General features: G+C 49.9%; 1 protein-coding gene across 2 annotated transcripts; it reads left to right on the top strand.

Annotated features, from left to right (window-relative positions):
* Positions 1–1,912: 1,912 nt before the first annotated feature.
* On the top strand, positions 1,913–27,741 carry LOC119107198 (glutamate receptor ionotropic, kainate 2). 2 transcript variants are annotated; one of them, XM_037230592.1, is made up of 17 exons: positions 1,913–2,479; positions 7,894–8,049; positions 8,618–8,835; positions 9,279–9,442; positions 9,999–10,140; positions 11,474–11,620; positions 12,135–12,290; positions 12,766–12,984; positions 14,122–14,322; positions 16,257–16,341; positions 16,754–16,892; positions 17,338–17,475; positions 24,039–24,236; positions 24,878–25,104; positions 25,511–25,614; positions 26,049–26,198; positions 26,408–27,741. In XM_037230592.1, exons 1-17 carry the CDS (start codon positions 2,401–2,403, stop codon positions 26,585–26,587), a joined length of 2,703 nt encoding a protein of 900 aa, XP_037086487.1. In that variant the 5' UTR covers positions 1,913–2,400; the 3' UTR covers positions 26,588–27,741. The 2 variants fall into 2 exon arrangements, with proteins under 2 accessions (XP_037086487.1, XP_037086486.1); XM_037230591.1 differs by lacking the exon at positions 17,338–17,475 and adding an exon at positions 18,674–18,820.
* Positions 27,742–27,876: the final 135 nt, after the last annotated feature.

A 27,876-nucleotide genomic window follows, 5' to 3' on the forward strand; every position in this document is an offset into this window, starting at 1 on the left:
TATCCTTTCAGGCCCCTGAATGTTCCAGGGCTCGCTGAAAATAACGAAAGCAACATTTTAGCATAGAGGGGCCACCACCCCACTACTTCCTTGGTTTTATCACTGGGTATTCGTTTTACGAAGATCTTTGTAGCTAAAAAGTGTGTGAATAAATATATTATATGGCTCCGCCTATACATTGTCTCATGGAGTGGGCGTGGGGGATGAAGCCCGACCCGAAACAGGTGGGACGGGACGACCCAAACGACCCGAAACAGGTGGGAGGTGATGGGATGGGGAGGGTAACATGACGCTCTGTGTGGTAACAAACCATGCTTAAGTTCTTTGTAATGTTTGAAATACTGGAAGCCGCATAGCGCTGGCTTTCTCTATAACAAGTGATATTCTTTTTTATTCCGCACCTCCAGCTTACTTTGGAGCCAAACGAACGCCACCTTCTTGTGACGCAACGTTTAAGTTCATGTAACCAAGGGAATATTTTTCGCCTGGCGTGGTCAGTGTCCAGATGCGTAACGTCCGCAAGAAAGAAAAGACCGTAAAACGACATTATTCTTTCCTTGGCAATTTGCAGATCACGCACATGTTATGCGCTAATTCCCGCATTACGTGACTTCGCGTATTTCAATTTCACCAGAGGGCCTATTCGGGGGCTAGAAATTTCCGCAGTTCTTGCCTCACGTCTCGCTTGGCCACTTCAGTGTATCTTCTAGATGAGCAGGGAGCAGTGCTCTCGGACGTCATCAGAATATTTTCATTCATCTAAGAGCCAGCAGACCGAGTGGGAAGCCACTGACCCTCTCACATTCCCCGCCAATGCGGGCGCTACTGGCCGCCTCATCACCATTGGACAATGTTATTCCAAGTTCTGAGACCGTTGTCAGAAGCACGTACACATCTAATATCAGGGTTATCACAGGCTCGGCCCCGTAGCCGGCGTACTTTTAATCACTCGTGACGTTAACTATCATATTTTATTTGGTATGCGTCCCGCTCTGCACACTGCCATTAAATATTATTCGCGGTTCCCAAACATGTTGAAAAAACGCGGAAAGCTCTGTTCATCACCAGTGCGTTGTTTCATGCTTGTGAAGCGGATCACTCAACTCGTCAAGGGCCGCGTCGATGTGCTCCCGTCAGAACAGGCGCACAGGTTGCGTTGTTTCATGCTTGTGAAGCGGATCACTCAACTCGTCAAGGGCCGCGTCGATGTGCTCCCGTCAGAATAGACGCACAGGTTATCGCATTGCTAGCATTTATATGGGAAAACGCACAGGTGCTGCAACCGACCTGCACGGCCACCGAACCTCCCACAAATATACCTTTGTAATCTGATGCCGACATAAAAGCCGCTGAATAAAATCGTTGTTAAAAGAATTAATGAAAGGAGTTCAACGGGTACACACGTACATCAAAATAGTGTGGTCACGGCACTTGGGCTACGGAACATAACTTTCCGCCAAATGCTTCTAACGACCAAGCATCCCGAGGGAGTGATGTAAATACACACCGTATGTGGACAAGGAATCATTAGGAGAGGGTTGTGTTGCATACGAAGGCTCTTGTGCAGGGTTTGAAAACGTTATCTAAAGTTTGGCGTTCGTGTGCCCCACAAAGACCTCATAAAAGCTGAATAATACAGCATACCACTGAAAGGAACACGCCACTGCTCTTCAGCTGGCCGCAGGCCGTGCGGCGCCAACCGCCGTCGCCAGCGGCTAACCGCCGACGCCACTTGTGAAGGGGGCCGCGTGTGGCCACGTGCGATCCATTGCGACCGTGCCACTTCCCTGGCTGCAGGTGTGCCGCACGCCGCGTCGGCTCTGACGCGGTGACGTCACGGTGGCGTCGCGCGCCGGCGCCCCGTTGGCAGGCGCCGGCCCCGCGGAATCCGGCGAAGTCCGGACGGCTGAGCCAGCAGCCGCGGAGCCGGTGGCGGGCCGCTGGTGCCGGCGGCGCGGACGGTGCGGTGAGCGGCGTGAGGACGGCGGTCTTGGGAGGCGTGAGGACGGCGGTCTGGGGAGGCGTGAGGACGGCTGTCTGGGGAGGCGAGGGGCGGCTGTCTTGGTGAACTGAATGCCGCTGTCTCGGGAGGCGTGAACACCGCTGTCTTGGGAGGCGTGAATACCGCTGTCTTGGGTGAGAGGACGGCTGCGTTGGAAAGCGTGAGGAGCCCGTCTTGAGACGTCTGAGGACGGCTACCTGAAGAGAGCACCCTCGTGCAGCAGAACTGAAAGTCCCGCCTTCGGGCGACGCTCGGTTCGCCGGCAGTGTTGTGAGATGTGGCGAGCTGGCAGTGCCGTTACCGGCGCGTGAAGCGTGTTGCGCCGGACGCGCGCCGAACGTGTTGCACCAGACGTGCGCCGGACGTGTTGCACCAGACGTGCACCGACCAGCTGGAAGATGGCGGTGTGGAACATTGCTTTCCTGTTGTGTGACGTTCTGCTAGCGGCAATAGCGCTGCCCGCGGAGATTCCGATCGGTGAGTGATTCGTGGCGTTAAAAGTGGAGGTCCGGGTAGGGACACCGCCCTGGTTTGTTGACGTTTGCCGGGGATGTAGGGGAAGCCCGCCATCAGGCCACGTGCATTACATGGTTAGGTCTGTCCAAAACGTGAAAGAAATTCCCCATGACTGCGGGAGGTTGACACGAACAGCAAACATTGGTTCATCACTTTTATACTCTTGAAGTTAGTCGCGAGAAAGTTTTGAAATGTTTAATGTCTAGAGCAGCCATCATAGAAAGCCATCCCTCTCAATAATTAAAGCCAAGAGCACTTATACGAATACTGCGTACCGGAGGCGAAACGAAGCATGTAAAGACTGTAGTGTTAGGCAATTCAACTGTTGGGAATCAGTTTTGCTTCAAGGTAGGTCCCTGTGGAAAGAATTAACATATATTGTGTTTATAAAAAAATGGAAAATGAAAATAACCTCTCTGGCGTTCGGTACTTTGCTGAAAACTACGGTGTTTGGGTATTGTATTCTGTAATTTTTTAGTCCATCACAAACCTTGCTTCGTACAAGCCTGGCTTCCAGACCATGCTCCATGTTACCTGATATCAGCTTGTGTGATTGGTGAAATTTCTATGTTATGCTGATTATGTGAACGGATTGACGAAACGTCGACGAAATGTAAAAATGTAGCATTTTTTATAGCTGTTATTATTATTCATGTAATTTACAACCGTTATGATGGCAATCATAGCGATCAGTGTTTACTATGCATATCTTATTGTTATATATTTGTTTATTTTGCCATTTTGAGCCATAAAATGTTTTTTTCTCTCGTTATGCTGCTCGACAAAAATAGTTCAGTAGATACACGAGTAATGAAATTGCCTCTCCGTTCCCCATACGTAGTCAATTCAACTTCCGACTTTGGCTCCACTGACTTAAAGTGGGCATTCCTGAATTGCTCTGAATATAACCTTAATCTCAGGGATCAACTATTGATATGTATGACAAATGTGCGCTCGTTGCGGTGCACCGTTCTATAAACTCGTCAAATGTTGTTGTTTTTTTAACTACCACGTCTGTTGCAGCGTTGAGGATGAACAACTGGCATAAGAAATACAGCTTTTAAATCTAGTTAGGGTCATGATTACGTGCTACGTTTCCGAGCAGCGAAGTGCAAATCATTTTGATGAACGACCCCAGGCCATTCCGCGGGGCGACCAATTCCTGTTTGATCATGTGATCCGGTCTTTTTGCTGGACGGCACTTCCCCGTAGGGCACTTCTACGGCCACTATCAGTCACGAGGGGCTAGCGGCCGTAGAATGCACCATGGCACTTCCCCCTACCACATTACGCCGCCCTGGCGTATCTGGCTAGTGTCGACCTTGCCACAGACTCCTGGATCTCACTTGCCAGGGGGACACCCACCCAAGAGCTCCATGATAGAGCCGCCCAACGGCCAGGCAAGCTTTATGGCATGGCTGAAGCTTTGTTTCTTTTTCCGGGAACATTCCAAAACTTGCCTCAACGCTCTTTTTAGAACGATTACGGAAAAGTGGTACAAACGCCAAGGGAACTTAAAGGTCCGCCGCTTTTCCAACAACATGTCGCTGGTCCCTCCCACGTGCATGTTATGTAACTCCCCTTCTGCCTTGCGGTGCATTCTTGAGCTGTGCAAATGCTGTGAACTGCCCCGATGAGTGAAGTGTAGCGAGTGAGCGGGTCATGAAGCCGGCGCGCGGGCCGTGTGATCAGCGCCTTGAACGCCGCACTTCGTTTGCTAATTTCTTGCAACTTTTTGAATAACAGATTGCAAAATATCTTAACAAATAAAAACCACAAGATATGAAAAAGCGCCCGTTATTTTTTGTTCATCGGTGTCGAGGCAGGTGCATGGTACTCGATACACATGCTTGCTTAACACACGTGATAAACATATCCGTTATGTCACGGCACTCTGATTCAACTATCCCACGCTACAATTCTGCGCATCAGCGATATCCGGGGATTACCATTTGCCTGCTTTTAGTCTTATGCATATGAAGTTATGTATTCAAATCCGAGTGGTACAATTCCACTGTGTCATTAATTAAGTAGGGCATATCGCGATAATAACCATATCTTAATAGCCGCATGCTCATAAAATTCAAAGACAGGACTTGATATTTTCATGGCATGTTCAGGGAGTGTTTTGTCCCATGAAGACCGCATTAGGCCTACCCGCATTATGTAAGTATTCAAAAGCAGAACAGAATCGGACTGCGGCTTGAAAACCAACGGCCAACCGAAGTTCACCACGCCCGGCCCTTGCGCAATCACTCAGCAGAAGGAAGCTTCCACCACGCCCGTCGTTCAGACGAGCTAAGTCAGAGGCGAGCCCTGCTGACCTCCCAGATGACCCCTGACCGCGCCGGCCGCCTGTCGACACCGGCTCCGCCAATGGCGCTGTCGCGGCGCCCTTACATCGCGCTCCGATTTCCGCCGCCGTGTTTTCAATCAACAAAGCTTCTGCCTGGGGCGCCTCTGCCCCGCTGCGCCGTGTAAATATAGGCCAGCAGGCGCACGGCTGCCAGGGTTGGCGCACGGGCGCGCTCAGGCACCGGACCGCGGGGGGAGGGAGAGGGGGGCAGCCGCTGGTCGCCACTGTCTCGGGTGGCCGGCGGGAAAGGACCCGTGCGCTTGTGCCGCAGGGACTGGGCGTGGCTTTGTGGGTGTGAATGGGGGGGGGGGGGGGTAGATGACGCTGGGGCTGCCGCTGCCATGGCGCAGGTGGCCACATTGACCCAGAGGTGGGCAGCCGGCCAGGTCTGGGAAGAGCTCGGCCGTCCCAGCAAGCCGCTGCAATGTAGAGCAGGCCACTACAGCCTGGGTCAAACCGCCAACCGGCAGCAACATGTCACCGCTGCCAGGTTAAACCAACACGGCAGAAACGAATCACCACAGCTTGTGAGATCAACCCGGGCTGGGGTGACCGAATGCGTATGCGTTAATCGTGCCACTACCATGACACCGCAGGCTTGGGAACAGGTGTCGGGTCTGGACATCCAAATCTGTCTTTGTTGGCGTTCGAGGCTGACCCAAGCGGGATGCATGGAAAGAATGGACGCAACGCTTGTCAACTTAGCTGGCATTACGCCTTCAGCAGTGGATACGCACGAAACCTTCGTTTGGCCACATCTGAGGTGCCTGAGCAGTGTTTCCCAACGTTCTTAGATCCCTTCCCCCACAGAACGGGGAATTGCTGTTATTCCCCGCTCTGAACCAAACAAAACGCAGCTAGCATGAGCCATGTCGATTCTTGCCAATCAGTTTCTACGGGGTTTACAAGCTGGTGATAAGTCCAGACAAATGCCCTAGACAGCGCTTGTTTACGAGCAACACAAATCAGGTCACAGATTTTACCGTTCAGTATATTGATCGGTCCTGAACATTCCCTGTCGGTGGCAACATTGTTCCTCTTCGTGGATACCATAGCAGATCATGTGCGACTCAGCGCATGTAATGAGTGGCAGAGCAGGTGGCACCGCCCTTTCGCAGTCAGCACCTACCAGTCGACACTGCCTGGACAGCTATTTGTCTTGTCTCAGACAAAATTTGGCTACGATGCAATGTCCCGGGACTCCTGTATTACACCCTTGGGGAGAAGTTTCCCAGGTTGTTGACCCCTGTGTCGGAGCAAAAAGACGATAGCGGGGCAGCAGCACTGTGCGTGATCTACAGCTTTCCTTAGGCCAGGCCATTTTGAGGTACTTCTTGTGAGTAATCAGGCAGGTCAGACCAGACGAGGCCAACGTGTTCTCGTTTCTACCATCTCTAAGGTACCTTTGCATATGCGCACAGAGTAAATATGACATAAGCCAAGCAATTCACGGCTCACATTAAAATGGTTGCGTGATGTCACCGGAGGGAATGTTGTTCAATGACGTTGGCCGTGTTTGACCTAGCACGTATTATATGAATGCACAACAATGATGCAATCTTAAAGGCGTACCTCCAAAACATCGAGTTGCTTTGAACACAGTATCTCACGTAACCTTGACCTGAAATGGCCTCAACCCTAACGCGTTTAATAGCCAAATTGATGAAATTTTCAAAATGAATTCTGCTGACTTTGGACGACTTTACGGATACCTACCAGCATTGATGGCAAACATGACGTAACGCCTTTACGCTCTCGAATCCCTGGCTAAGATTTGGCAGATAAAGAGTTAGAAATGCGTCGTGGAGCGTCGTAACCTCCTGTTTTTCGCCTTGGAGAGCTTCCAGAACGAAGATACGTCAGTGTCTTGGCGTAGTAGAACGTAAGATCTACGAGGCATGTGCAACACTGATAGCTCAGTAACCCCCTTTCTTTTCGTCAAGTTGTTCCCTGCGCACTAAAAAAAATAATCCAAAGTTTTGGTCTAAATACTGGGCCAATGAGAGGCATTCAATGTGGTGCTGTCTTAGTCTATAGTGTGACAATCATAACAAATTTAGAGGCGGAACCAGTCCCTTTTACGGGTGTGGTATTAACCTGTATGGCAGCTTCCACTCTTGGAAGCTGTCATAAAAATTCACTACCTCGCAAGCCATCTGGAACCGCACATTCTGTGATGACCGCGTAGGGGCTGATCATCGCTGTTTTTGACAGTGTAGATCACACCTGGATCAACTGAACACAAAATTATTATTAAATCTCAAATAAGAAAACGTCAAAACTGTGAGCATCACTACCTCGCTTCGAGTGTCGGCGCCACCATCGCCGTACTCGTTTGACGCAGTGCAGCGTCACCAGTACATTAGCCGGTAGCTAGCGACGGGACATGTGTTTGAGAAGCCCTGCCAATGCGCCGTAGGCGTTGCGAAAATATTTGGCAGTCTGCAGCGCAGTTTGGCTCTTGTGGAAACGGCCACCTTATTATTTAAAATTGGATGAAATTGAGTATCAATAACTCAGTACCAATATGCAGCAAGCCAGGCAGTCCGCTAAGGCAGCGTAATCTCACAGAACATCCGAAAAACAGAGTCGGTTGTCCTTAAGTCCGATGCCTCAAAGATGACTGTCGCAGTACGCGTGTTGTTGTTTTTGAAGGGCTGCCAGCCACTCTTAGCGAAATGTGTGACTTTTGGGGGCATACAGTTGCGTTTAATTGCCAATAGATTTTTGATGTTGGCTTGGGTATGGTCGATTTAGACTGACGATAGCTTAAATGAAACAATCAAGGGCAGTTCGCGTATAATGGTGTTAATAGATCGAGTCCGCTCGCTCTTCTGACTTACTTGAAAAGCACTTCAAACACGTGCGCGTATCGAAAAGTACTCCTCAGACGCACACTGACATAAATTGGTGCACGGTCTAAGAGACCAGAAAACGCAGCAAAATGTTCTTACACAGTTCTTACGCCTCGCCGACGACTGCGATTCACACGCCCGTTCCCGCCTTGCCTCTGCTTTAGTCGGCCTGTTCGACTCGGGCGATTCCGGGGACATCCAGGCGTTTCAGAACGCCGTGGACGAAGTGAACGCCAACTTCGAGTGCTTGATGGGCAGCCGTCTGGTGGGCACTGCCGTCACCGTCTACCCCGGCGACAGCTACAAGGCGGCCAAAGATGGTGAGGTCGGGGAGCGAACATGATGCGGGAGCAGTTCACGACTGGCTTCCTCGTTGGCCGCGTGTAGATGTGTGCTTCGGCCTCAGTGTGGTGTTGAGTTTGCTTTCGTGCAGGCTGCTCCTTCACTCCTGAGCGCGGCTCTGCATTCTGAATTGGGATTCTATTGAATGCACTTAGCCCAGGTAAAGCTTCGGTTCACGTCAGATCTAAGAAATGACATTTTGTACCGCTTTTCCCGGACGATACGATGTCCCGCAGGTGTTAGGCCCACGCGGCACCGCGTGCGCTGGGACAAGTTTTTTTTTACATACCCCGATCCGCTGGTATGCTGTCCCCATGCCACCACGTCCTCCGATGCTGGCACCGCGTGGCCTGCTGTAGTGGAGTCCCAGTGACATGGCCGAAGACGCCTATGGCAGTGCACGACCGAGGACGCTTCGTCACAGCACCCTGCGACGTGCTGTGGGGCGGGGTGCCAGCGACCTATGTCCCTCCCGCCGCGGTGGTGGGGCAAAGTCGTGGCGCCGTGGTGCGGTCTCAGCGACATCGTTCCCTCCTCCGGCGGCAGTGTGCGGCCTGCTGGGCAGTCAGGGTCTGGCGGCCGTCGTCGGGCCGCAGGCGTCCTCCACCACCTCACGCCACATCCAGGCGGTCTGCCACAACATGGCCGTGCCGCACCTGGAGGCGCGCTGGAGCTACTCCACGCCTCAGACGTTCTCCACGGCAGGCTGGAACGGCCAGCAGTTCACCGCCAACCTGTACCCCAACGCACACGAACTGAACCAGGTGAGCGACAGAGAGATATGGGCGAGCAGTTCATGGGTAGCCTGTACGCCAACGCGCCTGAGCTGAGCCAGGTGAGCGGAGCCAGTGCGATGCAGACAAGAGGCAAGGCAGGGCTGGGCTTAGAGTCCGACTTCCACCGGCGGGGCGAAATCGAGGACGTCGTTATTAACAGCGAGTGGTCACAATCCGTCTCAGGAGATGGTTTATTAATCGACATTTTTTGTTGAGGTGAGATTGTGCTCATGGAGACATCAGATGAGAGCGACGAAGGTCTTTCATGCGTAAGCTTAGGAGAGGCCCAACGATAGATCTAGTCGCTCTTGACGAACGTGAACCATTCATCACAGCGCCACCGATCACCAACACTCTGCACAGCAATCTTATCGCGGCTAATATTTCTCAGTCATCATCATCGCTCCGTCACCATATCCATACGCTTTCAGGCCTATGTGTCTCTGGTACGGGAGTGGAACACAAACCAGTTTGTGGCTATTTACGAAGATGGTGATGGCCTGATTCGACTGCAGAAGATCCTGACGCAGTTCAGGCAGCCCCAGTACAAGGTTCACCTGGCGCAGCTTCCCACTGACAGCCAGCAAGACTTCAGGTATTACTCACTGTCCACCTTCAGGGATCCTCCTGACCTGGTTCTGGTCCTGGTGATGACCTGGTCCAGCTGTCCGAAGCTCCTACCGGATATATTTTGTGTGCGGTTTTCTGCACGCCTTATGATGACCTGGCACAGTTTTAGAATGGCGGCAGGAGTCTGCATCCTGTGTTCCGAGGGGGAGTCTCTCGTGATTCACCTCACTGGACTATTCAAGGGACCGTTACGAATGGGCAGTACGTGCCACATCGAACCTCCGTACACCTCTGCGTCATACTATGTACCAAAATTCTCTTTAGTTTCTGGTGTATCTTAACATAACTCGCTACATCTCCTTCCTCAAAAAGACACATATCCCCTTTTTCAAACCAAGTGCGGGGTCACAGTCACTCCTTGGATTTTTAGACCCATGCGTCAATATTTTTGAGCATATGTCCGAACGCGATGTGAGGCGTGTAACGCAGCAACAAATCCTGCCACCGCCAGTGAGATTTGACCGAGCGGAACAGTAGAAAGACAGGTTGCCAGCGTCCTTGCTGAGTGCGCCCCGCTTCAGGCCGTTCCTGAAGATGATCAAGCGAACGTTGAACCGGCATCTGGTGATCGACTGTCGCGTCGAGCTGATCAACGTCGTCCTGGATCAGGCTAACCAGATCGGCCTGGTCAGCGAGTACTACAGCTTCATGTTCACATCCCTGGTTAGTCTGTGAGCTCCTGCCAGCGCAGATCGTGCTGCGCAACGTCGGAGTCCAACACGTGTGTTTGGCACGGTAAATGTCACCGCTCAGACATGTCCCCTAGCAGCACGGTCAAGCCGCGTGTGAGATACCAGACGTCGGAGTCCAGCACGTGTGTTTGGCACGGCAAATGTCACCGCTCAGACATGTCCCCTAGCGGCACGGTCAAGCCGCGTGTGAGATTCTAGACGTCGGAGTCCAGCACGTGTGTTTGGCACGGCAAATGCCACCGCTCAAACATGTCCCCTAGCAGCACGGTCAAGCCGCGGGTGAGATTCCAGACGTCGACGTTGTGTCCCATGCAATAAATGCCTTCAACTCAAGTTTCAAAGGCATAAACGATGCATCACGTTCATGACCACCTCAGCCCCTCCTGAAGCTCAGTTATCATGTAACGATGTTTAAGACATGCTCGCTGCAGGCAGTTGGACCTCCTTTGTTCTTCTGAACGGTCAACATTTCTTTTCACGGTCGACTTACGATGGGAATAGATGTGTCTATAGGTGCTTACTGTGATCCAAAAGGCCTAAGTCGCTAATTTCTGGAATTTTCAATGTTGGTGACGCTAAAAAGACACAATGATCATAATCGACGATCTTGAATACCGTTACAGCGAAGATTAAGAAGTGAGTCTTTTTCGGTTAGCTTAGTTGGTAGAGCCCTGAAATTGCAACCAGGAGACCCCGATCCGAATACCAGAATTTCCAAGGAAGAAATTCGGAATGTGACGTGTATATGTTTGAAAGACAAACACTATATAGTCCCTCTCAGAACCCAATAGCACCTGAAGATTGCCGCATAGCTGACTGGCCAAAGTGTTGCGCACATTATTAACCCACCAGACAATGGCGATGGTATGATTAATTATTTTATCTGTGGTCAAATCGAACTTAGATACACCAGAAGTTACCGGTGAACATGTGGAATATTGAAACATCACATTTAAAAGACTTTACGCTTCGGTTCGTGATCGTTATCATGAGTGTCGCTTATCACTTCTGGTGAAGATGCGGAGGGAGACGACGAAATTTTTAACGCAGTTGCTTTATTGGAGATTATCACTCTTGAACATGATCACCAGAAAAGGTAACGTCGAGTTTTTAGTGCTATGGTTTGGTATCATATTACATGCCTACAAATAATTTTTGTTATATTAAGGGTCGGTTTTTGTCGCTTCGTCTGCTTGTCAACATTAGTTGTAAAAGTACTGTTATGGTGGACAAAGCTATGTTATGACTCTGGACACTGGCTGCACGACGTTCTGCGCTGCAGCTCTAGTCTGCTATGTCGACAGGACCTCCACACGGTGGACCTGACCTACTACCAGAGCCAGCAGGCGCGGGTGAACATCACCGGCTTCAGCCTGCTCCGAAACAACTGGCACCAGGGCCATTCGTGCGTGCGCTCTCCGGACTGGCAGACGATCACCTCCAGGATATTGGTAACCACTACCGGGGCCCGGGTGGGTCTGGCTTGATATTGTGGGCTGAGCAGCTGGTGGTGGTATGGTACAGTTGCTGGAAGGCGCTGCCATTGCCTGAATTCTACGCTTTGGAGATCAGGTGTCCCGCGAGTGAGCGGTCCACGTATTGTCTTAAGTGTCCCTCTTTAAGAGTGTTCCACTCTTTTTTTATTCAGTTGTGTATTCTTGGCTTCACTTCGCTTGAGCAATGAACACGAAAATACCCTGAGGACGGATGATCTCGCAACGACCTCGATGCTGATTGAGAAGCAAACTGCCGAAACCTTTGTCGTGTTCAGCGTGTTGTTTATTGATATTCGGGACTGGGTCTACCCTCGTCATATCTAAACATCATGTTGGATATATATATATATATATATATATATATATATATATATAATCATATGTCATATAACATTATCATATCTCATCATATCACCATATCATATTTAACCATAAGTCCATCAACCACCCTCAACCTTTCCCTTCGCAGACGACGTCAGCACTGCTGTATGACGCCCTACACCTATTCTCCAAGTCGCTGCTCGATAACGACATTATCGGACCCATCAACGTACCTCTGCTGGACTGCGAGAGAGACCAGCAATGGGGCAGGAACGGCTCCCGCATCATGGAGCACCTGCTGGAGGTAGCACACCGGCTCCCACGAGGCCGCCTCGGAAATCCCACGTTGTCTGACGGCCGCGTGTTGTACACGTCAAGGTTTTGCGCGAAACGTACGGAAGTCCGCCCCGACTCTTGGTGACAAATGCCAACGTCAGCTCTCATGCGTGCATCAGATCCTGGCGGTCGCTCCGGCAGCACACGTCACAGGCCCCGATGCCGTCCGCCAGCTGCAGACGCTCGCCCACTCCTGTCTCAAGGAGCCCTTGTTCCTGTTGCCTATGCCGAGCACTTGTGCAGGCCCCAGCAATGACCCCAACACCAGCTGCCTGCCCGCAGATGCAGATGATGGGTCGCAGCGGGCTGCTCCAGTCTGTGCAGGCCTCATCACCGACCCCAACATCCGTTGGCTGCCCGCAGTTGCAGTGTTAGGTCTCAGCCGGCTGCTCCGGCCGGTACAGGCCCCACCGCCGAGCCCAACATCCGCTGCCCACCCGCAGATGCAGATGCTGGGTCGCAGCGGGCTGATCCGGCTGAGCAAGGACGGCCTCCGGCACGACTTCGAGCTGGACGTGCTGGAGCTGGGCGCGGCCGGCATGAAGACGGTCGGCTCGTGGTCACTCCGCGGCGGCGTCAACTACACGCGCACCTGGGGCCAGAAGGAGGAGGAGATCGCCACCAGCATGGCCAACCGCACCTTCCGCGTAGTCGTCGGAACGGTGCGTGGTACTGGCCGTCGTCGCCTGGGCGCTCGGCGGGGCTGGTTAGAACGGTTGCTGCCTAATGCGCTGGACAGGTATTTATTTATACATTTCTGGGGTAAACATTCGATTTGAGTTTCACATTCAAGCTGGAGTCGTTGCAACTCGGCTGAAAGTTTGCGCACGTGAAATTTCGAAGATGTTGATGCGATAGTGAAGCTGTGTTTTGCCATTTACAAAGTTAGCTACGTTTTCGTTAGATTGACTCGGGAGTTGAGTTCTGTATTCGAATGGCCTGGTTTTCTCTCTTCGGTGTCAATTTTTGAAAATGCACATACAGTTGCTCATCGTCGTTTCGGGGTGTTGACTTAGCATGGTTGAAGCCAAATCGCATGGACCTGGGATCGGCTATGGACAACGAGCGTATATAAGCGCTTATGCCACGTAATGAACGGAGGTTAGAGTTTACGTCATTTGCCCGCGCTGATTGCTACCAATAGCCATCGCCATGTTAGCACCATTAGATAGGTACCTATTTGGTACCAAATCTGAAATGCACGAAGGATAGGATAAGCAAGAGTGAAATCCATGGTGTGCTGCCTGAGCTATCAAAAAAGCATATTTCTACTGCGGATGCGATTTTTTCATCATCATGTGCTACTTCGTCATTTCACGGTTGCAGTACTTCATTTACAAAAACGCGTCCAAACTAAATTGACTGGCTATTTCGACAAGTCCGACAGCCAACGATGGGTTTTGCTTATGTTTATCCTCTGGTATATTTCAGATTTAGTACCAAATTAGGTTGTTGTCTTATCGTGCTGGCGTGAAAAGAACTTACGTGACCAGTGTGCTACACGCCCTATAAATGCTCTAATTTGAACTAAATTCAGTCCATTGCATGCATTGACGTCCACTTCCATACCAAGCCAGATACGCAACTTGCCCGTCGTAGGGATAGATAAAACAGGTTGCGTAATATTTCTTCATGCAGACTTTGTATTCATCAAGATCATATTGCTCATGGTCGTGTGGTGTGGTGACAGTCCTTCCCTGCTGTCAATTTTTTAACCTTGAATTATATAAATCAAGTACATCCGCATTCATTTGTGAGCCCGCGGTGTAGACTGACTCTTGTTTTCCTTACTTTTCCAGGCAAATCCCTACGTCATGATTGCTAATGCTACGGATGGATCAGGAAAGCAGCAATTTAAGGGGTTTTGCATCGATCTGATGAATGCGATCGCGGAAATGAAAAAATTTTCTGTTATATACCACGCCTCTCCTGACAACCAGTACGGCAGCTATAGTGAAAAGGATGGACCTTCCGGAATGATCAAGGAACTCATGGAAAATGTAAGGGCAAGTCGTCGTTATTTGGTGGTGTTTGAAATGATTACAGTTTTGTTCTGAGAGTGCCTGGCGCAACAATTTCGTAATGTGCTAATGATCAACTCTTCCCTGAGTCGGATATAATGAATTACAAAAAACGACCCACGACGCAGATTAATGCGAAAACACGAGAGATCCCAGAGAAAAGGAGTTTTATTCTGGAACGCAATCCTTCGTAATTGACAAACGAATAAGTAGATGCGGCAACCTCACTTCTAATCGTGAACTTGCGATCCACTTCATTCACTTTTACATTTAGGGAATGCTACTGAAATACGCTTTCCGTTTCGTTGAGGAAAAACACACTTGCTGTGGGCACTAAAAAGACAACCACAGAACATTAAAGGTGTCTATAATACGTTGTTGCCAGACCGCATGCTAGCTCAAAAAAGCTTGTTACGTGCTTGTTCATGCCGGGTTTTATGTCTCGAATGACCATAGCTTCTTTATCGTTTCATTCGAGATGGCAGTGACACATGATATTCTCCCCGCAACTAGCACTTAAGCAAGAACACGAAAACCCAGGTGAAGTCCAGCAGCGAAGAATGAAGCGTACGCAATCTCTCACGTATGTGGCAAGGCACAGGGTGCAGTTGACTTGTCAATGCTGGTCGTGCAGGTTTGATCACAGCCAGATGTGCAGTGAATGCGCAAATATCGCTGGATGAGAGGGGCTGGGCCACGCGCATACAATCCTATTTGTTTTATGCCGTTTTAGTCGTAGGTTGACGTATCTTGTTCACAGTGCCTGGATAACCTAGTTTTGAAAAAATGTTGTCATCGATCCCCCATTAAATTTTATGTGGCTTGTAACCATAGCGCTGTGATGCTCTTAGACGGTGCTCACAACTTATGACAAAATGTGATTGCACAAAAGTGTGAAACATGATACTAAAAATAATGACGCTCCACTTATGTTAAAGATTAAACCACACTCAGGACCTTACCGCGAATCTTGCCAGCACAACTTTTGACTTAAAGAAAGTGTCCCACCTTTGGGGCATATTTCAAAAGGCATAATGTAGTGAAACCTTAGGACCAGTTACAGCTAATAGCAGCACAGGGCAGTGTCACTGCAGCGCCGTCAAGAATTAAATATATCGATTTTGATCATTTTCGAGTTCAAATTACGCTGTCGACGCTTTGTAACAGCAGCACACTTCTCCTCCGCAGTCGCGGCCACCGTCGTCATGACAACTACCGTGTGCACCTCCACTGGCGCGAATAAAAAACAGAACAAAACAAACCCCAAATTTTGCGATTGGCTCCGCATTTGCGATTACCGAGAAGTGCATTGGTTAAAACTTGAACCAGTAAGTCACATGGGCCGTGTGATACTCCCATTCCCAAGGCGAAAGTGCGCCTCGTAAGGAGCCACTGTGGTAAACGCGCAGGGGAGAAATCGAGGCCTTAGTGTAACGTTTCGTTGAATTCGCGAAAAAATAGCTTCGTGTTCGCATATCTGTCTCAACAGAGTGTTTCAAGCTTTCGTAGTATTTATTACACGACCGTTTTGGCACATTACTGCGTTGCAAACATTATGGAATACATATTTTGAAAAAAGACAGGCGAATTAAACGTTTTACTTTCATAGCGGTGACCAGCGAGTCCAATAGCATTTATCCCGCAGAAGTGGCTACTTGAGATCAAAGTTCTGAGCTATTCAGAAGGGTTTCGAGAGAACTGGTAGCACTGGGCAAATCGTACACGCCTAACGTAACAATAAGTGCAAAATTGCAAAAAGGTAGAATACTCCCTTTGACAGCGAACCTTGCCAGGGCAACTAATGGCTTGACAGCGAACCTTGTCAGCACAACTGATGACTTATGGTTCACCTTGCCAGCACAGTTGATGACCTAACGGCAAACCTTGCCAGCTCACCTAACAACTGTTTTCAGACGGCGGACATGGCCATAGCTGATCTGAGCATCACCCTGGAGCGGGAACGAGGCGTCGACTTCTCCATGCCTTGGATGAACCTCGGTACGTAGACGTCGGTGAAGCACCGAAGGCTCCGGTCGCGGTTTCCAGAGAACTATCCAGGTTCTCGTCAGGGTGGCCGGGCTGTTTGCCGACATGGTCTGAAGGAATGTTGTCTACAGCTTTTGAAGCTGCGCGGTCGAAGTGGCCTCACGATCGCTCACGTGCACCTTATCTGGCAGCCTTTTCCGGTTGACCGGCGACCGCGTAACGCTCGGCGGGTCAGCGAACGCAACCGTCTAGAACCGGACGAGATGGGGACACACCAAACGCCTGCACATCGCTTATCCTTCGACAATGGCGGATGACGCCCGCGCGCATGTCTGACATTGACGGCGGGCGTCAGACCCTGCACCGTGGTGTCTACCTGACCATGTTACGGAGTCACACGCTGCGCGCCGCCGCCTGTTCGCAGGCATCAGTATTCTCTACCGGAAGCCGGTGAAGGCGCCGCCGCGGCTATTCTCCTTCATGGGCCCGTTGTCGGCTGAGGTGTGGATCTACATGGGCACCGCGTACCTCGGCGTCTCCGTGCTGCTCTTCATCCTGGCCAGGTGCTGTGTCGGCGCTGAGGAGCCGAGACGTGCAGCATGCGAATCAAAGCGTGCCTGCTCCACTCCTTCTTGCACAAGCCGCTGACAAAAGTGCTGGGAGACTGAGATCCTTGTATTTCTGTTGTAGAACATCAGTTTCACGCCAGTTTGAATGTCATGGTGATAAAACAGATTACAACAGACACAATACATGCGCATTGTTGATAAAATGTAGTAGATACAAAAGATCGCACAGATACAGGAGATACAATAGATCTGCATCGTCACAGTTAGCGTGCTTTCTTAGTTTTTTGTATGTACTTTTGGCAAGTTCATGACATCAACGCAGAGGACTCGCCACTATTACACATGCTGATGACTTGGCAGAGGTTCGTCGTTGCGTGCGAGCTGGCGGACCGTGGCCGGCGCCGCCGGCGCCCCTGACCTCTGCCTGTTCCGCCCGCAGACTGGCACCGGAGGAGTGGGACAACCCCAACCCCTGTATCGAGGAGCCCGATGTGCTTGAGAACCAGTTTACTATGCTTAACTCGCTCTGGTTCACCATAGGATCGCTCATGCAGCAGGGTTCGGAGATCGCCCCCAAGTAAATCTCGGCGTCCGTTTCAGCGCCGCGGTGCGGTGCGGCTGGCCGTGTGCTTGACTGCAGTTTGGTGTGCAGTTCCTCCGGCGGGGCCTGGCTGTGCCGTGGCGCACTCTCTCTCTCCTTCTCTCTCCATCTCGGGCGGCTTGGGTGCCTTTGGTGTGCGCAAATGCCCGTCCCCCGCTGACTTCGAGGCGGTCACATCACGTGCCGCCGCATGGGATGGCCTCACGTGTGGTACGCGCCGTGCGGGCAGAACCACGCCTGAAACTCGACTTGTAGAAGAAGTCGAGTGGCCTTCTGATGTAAATGAACATCGGAAGGAGTCGTACTATTTGCGCTGAGAATTTCAAGTTAAACATTACAGCAATGCCGCTATCCACAATATTCCTCACACTAGGCTTGTCATTGCGGCATGCACATTGCACAAGCAGTTATTGCTACCCACATACTTTCCGTATGTGCACGAGCTCAAGGTCAGCCGCTGTGAGAATTGCCTGCCGGTTATCACATGGCGCAGGTTGCACTTTCCAAATCGCATTCAACCGGAGCGATCAGACCTAACAGGGACACCTGTTGTTTTACAGTCCAGGGCTCATTTCTCTCATTTAGTGTTCAGGATTAAAACAAATAATTTAGCGAGGCCTCTTTGGATTCACTGTCAAACAACACAGGGCTCTCGAAACTGAAGGGGCAAAATCAGTGGCATCTCCTGACACAATGGTTTGGGAGTATCACATAGCCGCTGGCCTGAGAACCGAACATCAGAGACCACTTGGCTTTTTAATCGATCGGTCTGAAAATGTCGTGACGGGCAAACGAATTCATCCCAGCGCGCTGATAAGGTCACATTTGTCGGCTCTAATCGGGGAAGCAGCGTTTTAGTTCGGTCGAAAGAAATATGGCATTTGTCGGCATTAACGCAAGCCATTCCATCTGCCGATTTGTTCAAGCCACGGTTTGGCGTCATCATTACATTTGACGTGGTTTGGTGTCATCTTTTGACGTCACGACATCATGACCACATACCAACTCTCTGACAATCTAAAAAACAACACAGAAATGGTCTACGAATTTCGGTTCCAGGCAACAAGAGCGGCGACCAGCCGAGCCCTGCCGGTCCACCCCTCCTGACCTCGAGCGGCGGCGTGACCCGGCCGCTGACCCCGTGTGACCCGCCTGACCCCGGTGTGGCCCGCAGGCTTAGCCCTCAGGAGTGGGAGGAGCCGAGCGTGTGCAGTATGGCCGGCGCTGAGCCCGACTTCCTGGTGGACGAAATGAACCTTCGCAACTCCTTCTGGTTCACCATTGGGTCGTTGATGCAGCAGGGGTGTGATATAAACCCCAAGTACGTGGGGCGGCGATAAGGCGCTCGGCGCCCAGTAGACTACCCCTAGTACTGCATAATAGCTGCCTGCTCGCGATAGGAGAGAGAGCTTTCGCTCAGTCATCTGAACGCTCAGCTCTCTAAATTGCCTCCCGTGTCATCCCCTGGAGCGGGGCGCCGGCGCCGCAGCAGGGCAGCAACCGAAACCACAATACGGGAATCGTATCCCGTCTGTGATTAACCAAGACGTTTGTCGGGGCATGTAAATCTTCTGAACCGTTGGATTAACTGAAGTGTAACGCCTCAGCGCCAAACTATCCGGCACGGGCTTAATGTAGCGGGAGTCAATTGCTAGCTTGATAGATTAAGAGTTCATTGGTTTGGAGGCAAAGTCACAGCCTGATGCGAGTCGAGCACTTACATAAGGAGGAACGTTAGTAAACATAACATAGTTTGAAATAGCGTATGATGCTTGCTTGTTGAGGAACGTTGGCACGGCTAGTTTCTGTATGTTTTCTTAGAATATGTGAAGCGGCCTGTAAGTCCTTCATCTTAAAACCATGCTTGGAAATGCCACAACACCAGATTCATGCTACCGATTAAGGAAAAGTGCACGTTAAAGTGTGCGCTTCCCCCCCCCCCCTCGTGAATTTGAATTACAAAAGCATTTCGATTCCATCCGCATCGACCATGATAAATTTTCGGGTTTTCTAAATGTGATTCTGCCTATACACATTTGAATGTCCATAAATATTAAACATAAGCAACCTACTTGGACGGTACAGACAGTGTGCTCTGCATTTTAACACGCGCCAGGGTGGCCGACCGAATACCCTCTGCTCGGGTGGGCGGGGGTCAATTTGAACCCTTCCTGAGATCTCAAAACGTAAGATAACTAGAGACACCAAACTCACAGGACAAATTAACCGTTTACGTGACCTCACTTGTGTCAAATTTTGATGTTCCTAGGCCACGACCTTCGGGTCAAATAAGGTCAAACAAGGTTTAATTCCATATCGATGTTTAAGGTGCCTTCAGACACATACAACCGCCATAAAGCTAGATGCCTGTTCTAAGCAAAATGTCAGTGAGGTCAGTGACCTTCTTTACCTGTGTAAGGTAAAGGTGACCAAATATTTACGAGATCGCCCCTAATTTGCCATTCGAATAAGCAACACGAATTACGCTAGGTGATATGGCCCGAGAAACAAAATGTTGATCTGGGTCATTTTACTCTGACCTCGAAAAAGTCCATGTGACATGTCTGTTGAGGTCCCTGTAATGAATAAACTCGAAGTGAGCATCAGAACTACCCCATGAAACCAAGCTCTCGAGTAAAAAGCAGATTAGTTTTGACCTCGTTGTGACATTTACATCCAACACTAGTTCAATGGAAGTAGTTGCAATTCTAAATTCAATCGGCTTTTTGCCTAAGAAACTATCTCAGACATGTATGGCTTCGTCTAACACTTCGTTGTTGCATCATATTGAACGATTCCCTAGAAATGCCCTTCTCTGACAGTCATAGCCTGACTTTGACTTGCCATAGGTAAACGACCTTACAAGTTACGTCTAATTTGTTCCACCAAAAGACTTGCTATTCAATTCGAAAACGACTATGCAAAGTTAAGCGCGGCCACGCTGCGCTGTTCTGAAAAGATCCTGGAAAAACCTTCGGAGGGGGTCAGTTTGACCCTGACCACCCAAACGTGTTTAAAGCGTGTTTTAAGTCCACTAATGTTTCATTCTTTTAGAATCACGTCGACAAAAGAAGTCCACTGATGGTATTGCTGTGAAATATGCATTTTCAAAATGATACAGTTTTTGGACGCTGTAGTTGGCTGCTTATGTTGCAAATGTGCTCAATGTTTACAAAACAGACACTGCTCAACGCGTATGAAACCTATTGAAGATGCTCTAAGACGTGCTGTGAGGAGGCAGCCTTTGTGTTCCTATAACTGGACATCAGGAAGTGCGCAACAAGCATATTTTACCACACAAATGCCGTTTAAAAAGTTTTGGTATGTCCGCTCTAGTTGCTAAGACCCGATTCCATACAGTCATTTTGGCCTCCACCTTTTATTCAAAACCGAGCCGTAGGATTGCAAAACGAGTTGAGGAAACTGAGCAGTGAAAAAGGGCAAACTTTACCACCAAAATTGTCAAAGAAGCAGCGTTCTATCTGGATTTAGCGCCTTCCATAATTGGGGGGAGGGCTGGCACCCAAATTGAGAGGGCTTGAGCCCCTAGAACTGAATGTGAAACAGCAGTTCTGGTTCAACGGATGCATTACACCCAAGTGCAACGAGGATTCTTTGTCATTGAAATTATGGCTCTACGCAGACTGATATGAACTGTTGTTTTGCTCACATGTCATTTCCGATGATGCCTTAATGTATTTCATGGTGTGTAATTTAGACTGATGGAATGGAAACATTATGCAATCAGACAGCCCAGCCTTGCTCATAAGTGGACATCTTAAAGCTGCTTCGTAGCAGACTTTTAACCCGCTGTCTCCATCAACCAAATAAAATTGCTGGATGTATGCACACGAGCTATCTTTAAGTTAATATTCTGACTCATTGTCTGGAGCAGCCAAACTTAACTGCTCGCCGTGCACACTGTGTGTGGTATTAATGATATACTCCATGGGTCACTTAGACTATATACTTGAAGATGTGTCTCGAAAACATGCTCTACGTTTTCAGCTTGCAATTTATCGAGCTGGGCAGCAGACACATATGTATTATAACAAGCTTGGGAAGACGGGCATTAGAAATTCAAGTTCTGAGATGGCCTTCAGAGTTTGAGCCCTAGGCTACAGGTTATGTTACCTGTCTGTATTATGATGTGAATGAGACCTATAGACCTAATGCGAATTGCGACCTAATATAGACCTAATGCGAATATTATGATGTGAATGAGACCTATAGACCTAATGCGAATTGCCATGCTCTGACCTATTGCCGCATTCATTGGCATTCGTTGCGGGCGGCACATGAAGTATATTACCACAAGACACAGCTCTAAAATATACGGCATCAAAATTTCATTCATATTCACAATGGTCCTTCGCTGATATGACAACCATAGACCCCCCGGCAACGGCACACGAAATCCAGGTTTCGAGGGCTTAATGTCCCAACATCAAGTCGGCACAATACATGTACAATTGCCTACCCTATTTGTACTGTCCACGTCGTCCTATCCAACTTCAAGCTACCTCCAGTACCGCAAATATGATATATGCTTGCTTAAAGGGAGTATGCCACCTATTTGTACTTTTCAGTTATTGTTAGATCAGACGCGCACGATTTGACCAGTAATACCAGTATTCTCACAATCCTTCTGAATAGCTTAGAATTTTGATTCGAAGTAAACACTCTCGTGGGAGAAATCTCGTTGGATTCACTGGTCACCACTATGAAAGCAATACATTTTATTTGCGTTAGTTTTTACATGTGTTCTGTGATGTTTGCAACGCACTGATTTGTCAGAATGCTTGTGTGATAAATGCTACGAAAGCTTAAAACACTCTCTTTAAACCAAAATATATGCGAACATAAAGCTTTTATCACGTGAATTCGATTAAACGTTATACTAAAGTTGTGATATCTCGCCTATGGCGTTCACTACAGGGACTCTTTTGGAAACCCATTTCGACTTTGGAAAACGAAGCACACATAATCTATCGTAACACACTGGTTCAAACTTCTACCAACTGACTTCTTGGTAACTGGCCTTGCAGCCGCTGTGCCAATCACGGACGTGTTTTTATTTGCACTAGTAGAGGTGCCACGGAGGTTGTCATGACGACGGTGGTTGTGGCTGCTTCGAAGAACCAAAGTGCTGTTACAAAACGTTGACAGCGTCATTTGGACTAAAAGATAGTTAAATTGGATGTCCTTATTACGTCTTGACGGTGCTGCAGCGACACTACCCAGCACTATCATTAGATGTAACTGCTCCTGACGTTTGATCAGAAAATATGTTTGAAATATGCCCCATAAGGTGGGAAACTTCCTTTAAGACTGCCATCAACCTATTCAAACGACCACGGCGATGCAGTTACTCCCATCTACCCGGCTATTGGGCTTTGGATAGCGATGGTACGAACTACATATGTGAGCCTAAAACATCCAGCATGCTTCTTTCGCCAGCCAAAGCATGTGACTTGATGTTTGCGGTGCACTCTTTGCATGTGCATGTCGGTGAATGGAGAATGTTGATTGTAAGTGTGACATACGGCTGAGCTGCCGGGCCGAAGTGAAATCCTGACTTGATACTCCCCTTGAACCATGTAGATCACCAAAGTCAAAATCGCAGAAGAATAGTTACGTTTATTGGTATTGAACCTGCGAACCAGGACTTGTCTTGTTAAACAATGCATATCTAAGACATTTGGGTTGCGTTCGTGGTCGCTCATCTGACTTCTGCTGCGACCCACTCAAAAGCTGACAGTGGCAGGTCCAGTAATAGGGAACTTCGTTGTCCATCCATAAACATGTGCCCGGGCAGTTTCATTGCAAGACAGTGCCCAGGCAGCTTCATTGCCCTTAATGCAAGGTCTTGATGGTTGTAAATAGAGCTTTCATGAGACAAATATCCTGTACCCAATTCATCCACTACCCATTAAGCTATTCATATACCCCCTTCAGTAAGTTTCGTGTAAGTTTCGCAAGTGTCTCACTCATACTCATCCGCATAATTTTTCCAAAACCCGTTCCTAACTAAATCCGTTACCATTCTTCATGGGTACCCCATGGTTTTACCCAAGCCGTGAGGTCCTTTATTGTGAATGGCACAATGTCAATGCTTGGGCAATATAAGTTGGGAACTAGCCCATTGTCTCCAAAGTAGCCAGTAATCTAAAGATATTTATTGTCAATGAGCTCCGCCATCTCGCGAAGGTAGCCTGTCAATGATCTAGTGACTGCAAGTCAAAGCTTGTAGTCCACCATGGGCCTCGGACACTGCAGAAAATATCTGTGGCTATAAGATGCGATTCGTTGCCAAATGGTCTGCGGCCACACCTATTTTCGCGTTTTTTTTAACATTGGTCCCGTAAGGAAATAAAGTCCTGAATTGGTTTGGCCCATGCACTTTTTGGCACGTTCCTACGCCGTGCAGCAGAGTACACCCCTCCCGGCCAACACCGTGTCACCGATCACCTGGCCCGGTTCGCGTCGCTCGCCCCCGCCCCTTCCTGTGACCCCTACTGACCCGGCCCGTGTGCCAGGGCCGTCTCCACGCGTATGGTGGCCGCCTGGTGGTGGGTGTTCACGCTCATCATGATCTCGTCCTACACGGCCAACTTGGCCGCCTTTCTGACGGCCGGCCGCATGGAGACGCCGATCAAGTCTGCCGAGGACCTCTCCAAGCAGACGGCCATCAAGTATGGCGCCAAGAACACTGGCTCCACCAAGTATTTCTTCCGGTGAGCGCGTTGGCGGACCGTACGGACACTGTGATGGCGCCAGGCAGCGCAGTGTACGTGTGCTATGGAGATGTAGGGGAGCTTTGTTAGTGACGATCAGAACTGGGTCTGAGATTTTCGGGAAGGGAAGGGAGCGAGGATGTCCTGCGATGTAACAGTGGCCAGATTTCGCGAACTAGATGCCTCAGGTTTTGAGCAGGGAGCCGTTCCCACCCTTCTTCCATTTTGTTGTTGTTGAAAACCTAGCGTTTGCCTAATGCGCTGAGGTTGGACAGCTGCTGCTCCTGGTACGCTGTTGGACAGCGGAGGTCAGATAATCACCCGGGATTTTCGGGGGGCAGGCCCCGACGGACTCATGACATGAGTCCTCATAACGTTCTCTTTTCGAGGACAGCAGTTGAAGACGGTCACATTATCCTTCTTGTATTTGGGTCTCTTGGGAGCTTCTAATGTCGTGTTTGGTGCGCTGTAATAATGAACTTGGAAATAGGGACTCCCCGGCCGCTTTCATTTCGTATTTTCTCTGACACCCGTGGGCCAGCATGCAATGCAGAAGAAGCACGGACACTTGCGCCTCTCCCCAAGTGGGCCTCGGCCGCTGTCGCCGCCGCCGTCTCAGCCCCGTCTCCGACGCGACGCAGGGACTCGAGCAAGGAACACTACAGACGCATGTACAACTTCATGGAGACTGCTCGGCCGTCGGTGTACGTGGACTCGTCGGACGCCGGCGTCGAGCGTGTGAAGAAGGGCAAGTACGCCTTCCTGATGGAGTCGGCCGGCATCGAATACGTGCTGGAGCGCAACTGTGAGCTCACGCAGATCGGCGGTCTGCTCGACCACAAGAGCTACGGCATTGCCCTGCAGCCCGGTGAGACGGCGAGCACGCGCGGTCACCGCCGGCTGGCGGGTAGGCGACGGTAACGGCCGGTCCGGACGGGACCAGATCATCTCCAGCTGTGGTTTTTTTAAGTTTTAGATGGGCGATTCACTCGAGCTTAACTATACACTTGGGTTCTTCTCAGTTACGCTGCTATCAAGTGATTCACGGCAATGTTTGTTTTTAAAAGGGGTTATTTTGTTTTAATAGGCTGAGATTAATTTGGTGGATACCGTGTAGGTTGTGTGCTAATTTTCGGAACGCGTGACCCTTTCCCTTGAGCCGTTTTAATTATTACTGCATTGTTTAGGCGGCGTTACTGCAAGTCATCAGCTGTAATGGTGCGTCAATGTTTGTGTTGTGCACGCATAGTTGACACGTAGTTATTTTCTGACAGGATCCCCATACACACCCATCATCAACTCAGCTATATTAGAGATTCAGGAAGAGGGAACTCTGCTTGAACTAAAAAACCGTTGGTGGAAGTCGACCGAGTCATGCGTGAGTTTTTCAGCCACAAATGACGAAAAATTTGTACACACGTCGCTTGATAATTGCCCTTAAATCGCTTCCATAATCTGCATAATATATGTTTGATCATGCGTATTCTTCATCTGTGATAAAATGACTGGTGTGGGGGGGGGGGGGGGCAGAAACAAAGCCGTTACGGGTGACGTCTATGTCCGTGAGTCGGAGTCAGTGACCGAGGCGTAAGGGTTCGTTCCATGATGTACGCCAACTACCTAGTTTCAAAAGTTCAGTAAAACCTTCAACGACCCTTTGTTGTTGCCAATCTACAATGGTATACCTGAGTGGACTATTCCAACCGAGCAGTATGATCCTAATTTCATCTGACATCCTACCCATTTTGACCCCGCTTTCTGCACACTCCCGACTGCGCAATGCTGCCCTCTAATCTAGCCACGCTCCCCCAGCCGGATGACAACAAGGTCAACGCCAACGAGCTTGGCATCGACAACGTGGGCGGCGTGTTCGTCGTGCTGCTGGGTGGCATGTGCGTGGCCGTTATAATCGCCTTCAGCGAGTTCATCTGGAAGTCCCGCAAGCTGGCACACGCCGAGCACGTGAGTGGCGATCGAACAGAGCCGTTGTATACGTTATAGACTACTGGGGTGAACTAAGCTGTCTGTACACCCAGCTTCGCGGTCAAACATCACGAGGATGTGGTCAGATTACGAGAAGGCTGCATATAGTTCTTGGCGTGAAGCAATCATGTTTGACTGCTCGACTTGGGCTATCCCCTTCCACTAACGCCGAGTTATATTCCCAACAGACGTCCCTGATGAACGAGATGGCCAAGGAGCTGAAGTTCGCCTTCTCCTGCAAGGGATCTTCGAAGCCCGTAAACAAGCCGGAGCCGCTGCGGACGTCGCAGAGTGCCGCCTACCTGGCCAACGGGCCCACCAACTGGGCCGGTGACACCGGCTTTGACGCGTATCAGCGCAAGCCGTAGTCCACTCGCCTGAGCTGACGGAGAAATTCGAAGAGACTAATGTCATTTCAGGTCGAGAGGGTCCGAAATCCAGGTCGGATCTTTGACGGATTCGGCTGAATCTTATCAGCCACACGCGACCGGTCGGTCGACGCGGAACACTGGAGCCGTTTGGACTGGCTGACCTGTTTTGGCGCGCAAAACTTTGAATAGTCTGTTCCGCCGCTGACGACAGTGGTAAAGAGTGTGGAGGGGCTCCATTAGAACAGGTGACCCAACTCAAGGAGCTTCGCCTAACCGACGCGGCGCGGCATCCTGCAGCGACGCCTCTGGGACGAGGAGGTGCACTGAATGGGTACGCGAACGTGCCGCCTCCCTTCGCGTGCTGCCTTTGACGATAATGCCAGTGACAACGTCGGACTGAGCGACATGCAAATGCCACTTGCAGATTAGGTCTCTGAGTATGTGCACGTCTAAAGCATTTTCGTGATATTTGCGTGTGCTGTTGCGCACCGCTGCGTGAAGTAGAGCGGTTAAGTGTAGTTATGCAGCAGGAGGTTGTTCACATTCGTGGAATAGTTGCCCAGAATGCATCGTCATGTCAGCGTTTGAATCTGCTCATGACGGCAAGTTGATAAATGACGCCGACGTTCGGTTGCACGGCGCAGTTATCAGATGACGCACGGAGTCATCCACAGATTTAGCAAGTCGCTAGCAAGCCAACATATGACATAGGGATGAATAAGACTCTTAGACCGACGTTCTACGACTCCGTCATGAGAGATGACCGCCACAGGTTGTCGGACAGGTCGCCCTCAGCTGTAAGTTTACTCGTTGGGCTAGGTTGGGCGTAGAAGTTGTCAGGTCTTCATGAATGCACGTGTGTCAGGTTGTTTTGTTTTTGTGTTTGGAACCGCAATTGGTCTAGCCTCGTTGACAGTGTGAAACAATTAATTGTCTTATATTTGCCAAGTATACCAACCTGTCTAGCTGTGCATGACAGGAACACCTAGTGCATGATCGGTGGCATGTTTCGGTCTAAAAAAAAACTGATTTCCCAGCTTGCCTCTCCTTGCTCACCAGGGGAAGCTTTAGGGCTTTGTCCGGAGCAAAGCAGCTGCCGAGAGAGATGTCTATATGCATGTGGTGGGTGTCCTCGACGATACAAAAGGAGCGGAACAGCAACTTTTCCACACGAACTAGACATTACTTCGGATCCCGGTTCCTATTTTTTGGCGCGTTTTCCATCAGAAACGGCGTCTTCTCCAACACCTCAGCTGCTGATGAAATAGAAGACAGGCAAAAGCATG

The sequence above is a fragment of the Pollicipes pollicipes genome, unplaced genomic scaffold (assembly GCF_011947565.3).
Source record: "Pollicipes pollicipes isolate AB1234 unplaced genomic scaffold, Ppol_2.1 Scaffold_6686;HRSCAF=7923_pilon_pilon_pilon, whole genome shotgun sequence".
NCBI lineage: Eukaryota > Metazoa > Arthropoda > Thecostraca > Pollicipedomorpha > Pollicipedidae > Pollicipes > Pollicipes pollicipes.

Coding starts and splice junctions, on each gene's coding strand:
- LOC119107198 (XM_037230591.1), top strand. CDS start 2,401: ATGGCGGTGTGGAACATTGCTTTCCTGTTGTGTGACGTTCTGCTAGCG. Junction 8,050..8,617: donor CTACAAGGCGGCCAAAGATG/GTGAGGTCGGGG, acceptor CTCCGGCGGCAG/TGTGCGGCCTGCTGGGCAGT. Junction 26,199..26,407: donor AGCTGGCACACGCCGAGCAC/GTGAGTGGCGAT, acceptor TATTCCCAACAG/ACGTCCCTGATGAACGAGAT.